Genomic DNA, 8,443 nt, shown 5'->3' with positions numbered 1-8,443 from the left:
GCAGTTTCACGCCTCAGCTTTTAAAAAGGTATCATGATGTTATTCCTTGTTTTGCTTCTAGGAAGCAAGGGGTTTAGGAAATGACTTGGGCGGGTGCATCCCTGCGGCCGAAAAAGACACAGACGCACTCCCCAGGGATCGGAGAGGGCTCTCTGTCTTCCCGAAGATGCCGGGCCAGCGTCCGGTCCCCTCGGATGCTCCCGGTCCAGTCCCTCGTGCCCGAGGGTCTCCGGCGCCTTCCTAGACGCCTGGGGACATGCAGGGGGGCCTGGGGCGGCTAGAAAGGGCGGGAAGAACAAGGAAGAGGAGGGAGCCGGACTGCGCCTCGCTCCTCCGTGCCAAGGACACCGTCGCGGAGGCGCGGCCAGCTTCCCACGGATCGGACTTTCCGCCCCCGGGGCCGGCCGGCGGAGCTCCAGCCCCGTCCCCCTTCCCAGCTCCGGGCGGCCCCCAGGGCTGAGTAAGCCGAGAGGAGGGAGGGAGGCTGCAAGGATTTCCTGAGCGCTAAGGGAAGGAGGAGGGGACCGGGGCCGGAGGGACGGGAGCAAGGACCCTGAACCTGCCGCGGCCGCCTCCCCGCGAGCACTCGCACGCCGTCCCGACGCGCGCTCGGCCCCCGGCTGCCCGCCCCCCGGCGGCCCCCGCCCCCCTCGGGAGCCGCAGGGAATCAGGTCCCGGAGGAAGAGGGTAGGTGGGGAGGCGGATGAGGGGTGGGGGACCCCTTGACGTCACTGGAAGGAGGTGCCGGGGTAGGAAGTGGGCTGGGGAAAGTTTATAAATCGCCCCCGCCCTCGGCTCCTTCTAATCGAGGTCCGCAGAAGGCTCGGAGCGCTCGGGACGGACACTCCCCGGCGGCGGCGGCGGCGGCGGCTCGGAGCGGGCTCCGGGACTGGAGCGCAGCGGCCAGGGGACGCCGAGCTGCGAGGATTACCCGCGGACGTGGTGGTCGCCCCGGCCGGAGCCGGACAGGCGCTCTCGGGGCGGAGGACCGGAGTGCGACACGACAGATCCGCGCGGCTGGGTCCGTGGCCCGCGAGCCGCGCGGGGACCGGGCGAGCAGGCCGCGTCGCGCTCACCATGGGCAGCTGCCGGGACGCCGGGGTCCTGCTGTGCGCGCTGCTCGGCGGTCTGCTGCTTACAGGTGAGGCGGGGCCGCGGCCGGAGGCCCGCGCGGGGCTGGGGTGGGGCGGCAGGCGGGCGCACCCTGGGGGCCGGGGCCGGGTGCCCGCGGGGAGGTGAGGCTGCAGCCCGGGGGAGCGAGCCCCGCCGGGGAACCTGGGACGCCGGTGGCGGCGGGCACGCCTGGGGGCCGCGGCGCCCTTCCCTTCCGCCGGGCAGGCGGGACGGGCGCCTGGGAGAGGAGAGCGGCTGGCGGGGGGCCGCTGGCACCGCGCTGGGGTCCGCGCCCCTTTGCGGCCGCTGCAGGCGCCCATCCTCTTCGCCCGGCTCCCGGGTCGGGTCTCCCCGCCCAGGCTCCGGGCTCGGGGAGCGCCGCGCGCTCGGACCTGCCTGACCCCCCCCCCCCAACAGCCTGCTCCCAGGCGGCCCGGCGGGGGGTCGGCAGGGCCCATCGGAGCCCGGAGCAGCGGCTCCCGGAACGCCCGCGAGTCTGCCCGGAGGCTGGGCTGAGGCCCGGGCGTTGGCGATGTTGGGCACCGGCTACTGCGTCGCACCTCCGGAGGGGAGGAGGAGAGCCCACTCGGAGGGGGTCGCGTGCCAGCCGCGAGCGGACAGATCCCGGGAGACGGCAAAAGCTGGTGCCCTTGGGCCCACGTCGGGTCCCCGGGCGCGAACGGCCCCGGGAACGTTCCACCAGCTTCCACTCCTCCCAGCTTCCACTGCTATCGCCGGGCCCCGAGCGCGCGGCGCGCAGCCACCGGGTGGGGCCTCCGCCGCGGGCGCAGCCCCAGGTCGCCGACCTGAGTGAACCTGACCGACCAGGGCCGTCGAGAACCCGAATCCCGTTACGTTTCGGAATTGCGAGCCTAGCCTTTAAATCCCGAGAGAAGAGAGGGAGGACGATTTGGACCAAAAGGTGCGGTTGGAGAAATTGGCGAGGTCCGCCCCTTTGCCGGGAGTTAAGGATGCCCGCGGCCGACCCGTTGGGACCCACGAGGTCATGCCGCTGTGAGTGTGGAGGTCGCCCCCCACCAAGGCGTCAAAGCCCGAGCGGACGTAGGGGCCTGGACTCGCCTTTGCTGCCCAGAGGGGCGGAGAGGCCGAGCCACTGGTTCAGACCCTCCGGCGTGGGCGGGGGGGCAGAGAGCCATTTTTCGGGCTCTTTTTCTTTTCAGCATCCTAGAGAAAAGGTAAAATATGAAACAAAATACAGTAACGTCAAAAAAGGTATTGCAGTGATTCCAGGGAAGGAAAAGGTAGGGTTGAGCAAACTTTTTTTACATGCTTGTTAAACCCAAAAGGCAGTAACTTAAAAAATATTCTCTCTCGGTGGGAAGGACTAATTAGATCGTCGGTTTCTAAATAACCAGTAACAGTTCCAATTAGGTTGGTGAAAGTATTAGACTGAGAGTCAAGGCGAAGTCCTGATGTCTGAGAACTCGCTGTAAGTTGGGGAAGTCGCTAACATAACTGTGTTAAATGAAATACTGCTTTTCTATTTCACAAGTACTGTTTTTTGTTTTGAAAAGTCACTTATATTGAAGTATAGTTGTTCAGAGCACTTAACGTCTGAAGTCCATTCACCTGTTACAGAAAGGTAAATCTGGGTAAATCCCTGCGGATCCAAAAAATGGGGGGAGAAGTTTATGTTTCATTGACTTTTCTGCATCACACATGGCACATCTTTACTTTTGTTTCAAAACCGTGGTTGACCAGTGAAGTATATAGTTCTGTTGGTGATTAGGAGCAAGTTAGATTGGTAGATTTTCAGAAACCTGGGTAAGAGCCTCTTGAGACAACATTTTATTTTACTTAAACGAGGCAGACATCTTGGAAGTCTTGTTATTTAAAAAAATGTCTATGCGTTATAGCAAGAAAGCGGGACAAAACATTAGCCATGTGAGAACTCCCTACCTGCTGGTTTAAGGACTGTTGTTTCAGGGGTTGGGGCGAGTAATTGTCGAAGCATGGCTTTTTGTAAACCACAAGCTTCTCGACTGGTTAACAGACGGCTCACAGTAAAACAGTCAGCTGCCTGCTTTGTAAATTGCATCAGGAGTTTTCAGATTTTCCCGAGAGGGGCTGCTTCTCTGGGGAGTGGTGTCCAGAAAGAGGCCAAGTTTCTGCCCACCACCCCCCCCCCCCATCCCCCTGGGGTTTACCAGGAGTCTGCTCATCTTCAGGTGCCGTATAGCCCTTGAGTATTTGTGAGTTAGTAATATTTTGTGCATGTGTGTGAGTATGTGTGCGTGCGCCGAGGTATAAAATAACCAGAGGCGCAGTCAGACGAAAAGATAATGCATTTCCCCCTAAAGATTACATTTACCTTCTTCCAAATGTCCTGAGAAAGAAAAGGGTAACAGTAATTCAAATATTTTCAAGTCCTCTATGTTGCAGGCTTTCCCTCTACAAAGAGTACCTCCCTTACTGTGGCTCAAAGTCTCATTTTCTTACTTTTAAGGCACAATGTCCATGATTAAGGACACAAACCCTTTTTTATCTGCCCCCATTTTTCTTGAGATTTTGAGCGACTGATATTCACAATTTGCTCGAATTGCAAATGCATCCCTTCATGAACCTTGTGAGGGAAATCTGCGTTAGTAATGCAAAGTTAAAATTGTGCGTGAGTAGAATACTCATTTCCAAATAGAATGCCATGAGCCTTTCCTAATGAAGCTAATTTGACACGACCGTTTTTGTTGTTTTCTCACAGGTTTAGGAAACCACGCTTTTTTGGTAGTGTTTTCCGTATTGCATATTTGAAACGTCAGTTATCACCTTTGGCAGTCCACAAAGGGAGTTTTCCACTTGATGGATTGTGTTGCAGATGAAATGTAGCTGGTCACCTGCTATAGTTTCGTTCATATTTTTACCTTATTTATTTATTTATTTATTTATTTTAAGGTTTTTTTCTTTCCCTGTTGAAAGTTCTAGGACAGGCTAGCCAGTTTCTTTTCTAGCGATCACTAAGTGGGTTGTTTTCATATTTGAAAGTCGGAAGTTAGAACAGATGCCTATTTCAAGGCCCCTTTCGGATTCTTCAAGACTCAGCGAATGATTCCAAGAAATAGACTGAACGTGGTGTCTTTTTCTCTCTCCCTTTTACATTTGCATATAGAATGGATGATAAGCCCTGTGATGTCAGAGCCGCAGCTATAAGGATGAGCTGGCTTTCACCTGCTATCAGTAATCACACTGCATTTGCTTTTTCATCTACCAGCTGGCTAACTTGGTCTTTAATGGGTTGCACGAGCTAAGCTGTTAGAGGCTGTCTGAACCAGTCATAGTCATGGGCTTATTTTTCTTTTTACAAGCAGAATGTGTAACTCTGTGAAGCAAACTCTACTTCCTAACTCTGGTTACATTACCTCTTCTAAGGAGGTCGGTCATTTTAAACTCGGAAGAATCTCTTGGTTTTTAAAACATTCTCACTGACTTGATTCAAAGATAACTTTCTTCTAAAAATTTCAGATTTCAACAGGGATACTAAACCTCTATGTAGGTTTGGACCTATTTTGTGTAATTTTTTTTTTTTTTAGAACAAACTAAACAATCACTTTGTTCTCCTTACCAAAGACTGTTGAGTCATTCTATATCTACTTTGAATGCATGTAATAGGGCAGTTGAAAATATGTTGCAAACAATTGGTTTTATAGTGACCAAAAAAAAAAAAAAAAAAAAAAGCAACGTCCTTGAGGAAGGTTATCCAACATATTGCCTGGTTGTCTCTGATGTTTACCCGGGCTTAGGAAGTTCTGCAAAGCAGGAACAAATAACGAAGTAAGTACCTTCTGTGGTGCTTTAAACTGAGATGTGTATGTGAGCGGGCATAAGAGTGGAGAGAAAGTGAAAGAAACTCTTCGCACTTGGGTGTTAAACGCAAAGCTCACTGGCGTTAGGTCCAGTTGCGTGGTCAGGAGTTGATGGGATATCAAGTAAACATCACCTTGCAGAGTGCTTGTCATTGTGGACAGGAGAGGAAGGACCTGTGAAACAACACATAACGTTACTAGGAATTTGTTATTAGCAATGGTTGAAAGCATTAAAAGCATCTGTTGCATTGCTTTAAATAATTAATAGAACGGGATAGTCCATTCCATCCCACTGGTCTTAGGATACTAGTGAGGCTTGTAAGGAATGACAAGATCCGCCAAATGCTTTCCAGGATCACTGTTGATTCCTCACACACTTGGGTGCCTTGGAAATTGCATGCTGCTGATGGAATTACTGGATTTTATACCAGATTGAGGGAGGGGAAGGAAACGGGAGGAATGGGGTAATTGAGGGAGGGATTGAAAGGAAAGCCTCCGGCTTAGCATCTGGGACTGCAGGGGGGTTTCATTAAGGAAATGGTTCCATTGAGTCTGCTGAAGATAGTGGACTAGATTTCCTGCATTGCTGCTGGGGCGGATGTGGGGGGATGTCAAGAATTCCTGGGGATTTCCCATCAGTCTCGGTAAGCTGGATGCCTGAGGGCCATATCTGATGATTGTTCCTTTCCTTGATTTTGAGCTCCTTGCGAGATCTGATCTGGTCTCTCAGACACATGCATTGTGAGAGCTAGGTGTTGAACCTCGTAGATCCAACCTGCTCATTTCAGAGATGAGAAAACCCACCCAGAACAGTTCAGTGTTCCCGCCCCCACCCCCACCCCCACCCCCACCCCCACCCCCAAAGTCAGCTGGCTAGTGGCAGACCCAGGAACGGATCCTGACGTTCACAGTAAAGATCACATTTCTTCATTTCTGTGTTTCCTCCACCCCAAGCGGAGTAGAGATGTTCAGATGTTAGTTGAATGACATTTTTATAGTGCTAACGTTTCTTTTTAAGCGCTGGCATCTGTTTTTTGAATATGAAATTGTCTCCTATCTTCTTAAGGGATTTAGGTGAAGAATATCAAAATTATGGGGCGTCTGGGTGGCTCCGTTGGTTAAGCAGCCAACTCCTGATTTTGGCTCAGGTCACGATCTCACGGTTCTCGAGATGGAGCCCCTCCTTGGGCTCTGTGCTCACAGCATGGAGCCTGCTTGGGATTCATTCTCTCTCTGCCCCTCCCCTGCTTGCACCCTCACTCTCTCTCAAAATGAACATTTAAAAAAAAAAAAAGGAATATCAAAATCATGGCTGCTCGCTAGTACACGGATAGATCTGGTGAGCGAGTCGATTTTCCTTGTGAGCTGTTAGAACCCTTCTTTTGAACTGCTGTGGCTGAAACAGCTACAGCCTCCCTTACTGGCCTCATCTCTCACCACTTCCCTCCACACCCCCTGTGACCCGGCTACACACAGCCTTGCCCACTCAAATAAATGACCCACCGTTCTTAACGTGGGCCTCGTGCATTCGTCACTCTGCATTCATGCCGTTTGCCTGCAACACCCTTTCCCTGTCTCTGCATGGCCTCCTCCCCTGCCTTCGAAGTCCTTCAAGAGCTCAGAAATCACCATCTCTTTGAGCTTTTCCTTAGAGCTGCAGACAGAATTTATGGTTCCTTCTGCTCCTGGATGCACGCTCCTCTCTGCGACCCCTAGATAGACGCCCCCCCACCCACACAGCTGCTCTCACCTGCATCATTACTGTTCCGCTTACGTGTCCCCTTGTTCCCTTTTCTTTGGCTCCTAGTGTAATGCCTGGTATGGGGGCCCTCAGTAAGTATTAGAATCCAGGAAAGATGTAGCCACCCTGCCATTTCAAGGAAGAGATCTCTCAGGGCCAGACGCGAACTCATTCCAGTACATTAATGGACTTCTGCCTGTCTAACCGGCCTCGGCTCCCGTGGATTCCTTAGAGGGACTGTTCTCAAGAGATAATGTTGTCTGCAATGATGATGTCATAGTAATCGAGTGTGACTAAGATGGAGGAAATGGGCCCTGATTGTCAACTCTCCGAGATGCCTATCTCCTGTAATCCCCTCCCGTTTCGTCCTGGTGCCTCACTGGGTGCTCTGAGCTACCGAAGCCGCGTTTCAGTCCACACAGAAGTTCTGTCTTAGCCTCTGTGGGTGCGGTACCCACTGGTGTATTCTACAATTGTCTGGAACAACCGTGCTCTCCTGTTTTATGGTTTGACTTCGTCATCCTTCCGTAGACTCCGAGCTGAGTCCATGGTGCCGGGCTGTGATACAAACCCAAAGAGAGACCTGGCCACACGCAGAACTGACAATTGTGTTTCCACTGGGGCCTTTGTTACTGGATCAGGCTCGTCGGCCTGAATTCCCCTTTCCATAGAATAGGTTCTCTTCAACCCTCCGTGTAAATCGGTTCCTGCCAGGACCACTGTGCTACGTAGGTGTGAGGCATGTTCTTAGAAACCTGCATCTCCTGGGCTGGGACCACAGTGGTGCCCCCTTTCCTCCCTCTCCGGCCCCACACTTTGCACATGCCCTCCCAATGATCCAAAACGAGCTTCTCAGAGTGTGGTCCGTGGTCCAGCAACAGCAGCATCCCCTGGGAACTTCATGCATCAGAGAGTCTGTCTTTTAATAAAGTCCACTGATGTTTTGTTTGCACAGTAAAAACTGAGAAGCACATTAAAAAGTGGTGTCAGGATCTAATTCCTCTTGGTCTACAGCCTTGACCTTTGACCTGTGTGGCTAAGGGACTAGATGGGGGGCCAGCCGGGAGCCTCTTCTGCCTCCTGCATTGTTCTTGTGCCCTTTCTTCTGCTGGGACACCTGTGTCCTACTTCGAGACTCTTTTTTATAAGATCTTAGACTTGGCTTGGACCTATAATCGAAGTAGACAGAGGTCGTCGTCTTGAAGAAGACCGTCGTTAACCGCCAAACCATGGGGGGCAAGATCAGGTTCTTAGAAAATGCGGACTTGGTGCAAAATAGTAAAAATGGCATGAAATAGATAGGTTTCAGTCATAAATGAAAGCTGCACGAAGCATTTGCCTTCAGAACAAAGTCACTTGGTGACCCCAAGCCGCGAAGGCATGTGTCCTTCTCCGGAATCTTTGTTGTCACGGAGGTGTCCCTGTCTCACTGTGTCGTGCTGCTACTGACGAGAGGTTTTTGCGTGTGCTTCTCGCTGGCTTGAAATGTAGCGTGTTTTACACTCATGTTTTTCCTCGTTTCGTATCGCAAATCTTGGCAAACGCCTTTGTCTTTTCACAGACTGCCACGGTGCTTACAGGCGCTTTTTCTCTGCCTGGTTTCTAGCCTTCTATTTAACTGCTGGAGCATGAGTGGGTTTCCTTTGGAGCTCCAGACCCACCCATGCGGTCCACGCCAGCAAAGCTATCCCAATGATCGGATGCTTCTGTGGAAAGGGGCCTGAAGTGAACCTTGTATAAATGAAAAGCCTCGGCTTTTGGAGTCATTTAA

At 52.4% G+C, this 8,443-nt stretch overlaps 1 protein-coding gene across 4 annotated transcripts in view; it reads left to right on the top strand.

Moving 5' to 3' along the window:
* Positions 1-516: 516 nt before the first annotated feature.
* FLT1 (fms related receptor tyrosine kinase 1) overlaps positions 517-8,443 on the top strand; it is a 178,802-nt gene continuing 170,875 nt past the window's right edge. For 2 of the 4 annotated variants that reach the window (XM_045047454.1, XM_023250359.2), the window contains exons 1-2: positions 669-687; positions 811-1,141. In XM_045047454.1, the coding sequence (XP_044903389.1) occupies positions 1,078-1,141 (64 nt within the window). In that variant the 5' untranslated portion in view covers positions 669-687; positions 811-1,077. Of the gene's footprint in view, positions 688-810; positions 1,142-2,049; positions 5,576-8,443 lie in introns of those variants that run through there. The other 2 variants (XM_023250349.2, XM_045047390.1) reach the window with 2 other exon arrangements.

The sequence above is a fragment of the Felis catus genome, chromosome A1 (assembly GCF_018350175.1).
Source record: "Felis catus isolate Fca126 chromosome A1, F.catus_Fca126_mat1.0, whole genome shotgun sequence".
Classification (NCBI taxonomy): domain Eukaryota; kingdom Metazoa; phylum Chordata; class Mammalia; order Carnivora; family Felidae; genus Felis; species Felis catus.
Note: the sequence above shows the minus strand (reverse complement) of the source record. Positions and strands in the feature narration are given on the sequence as shown.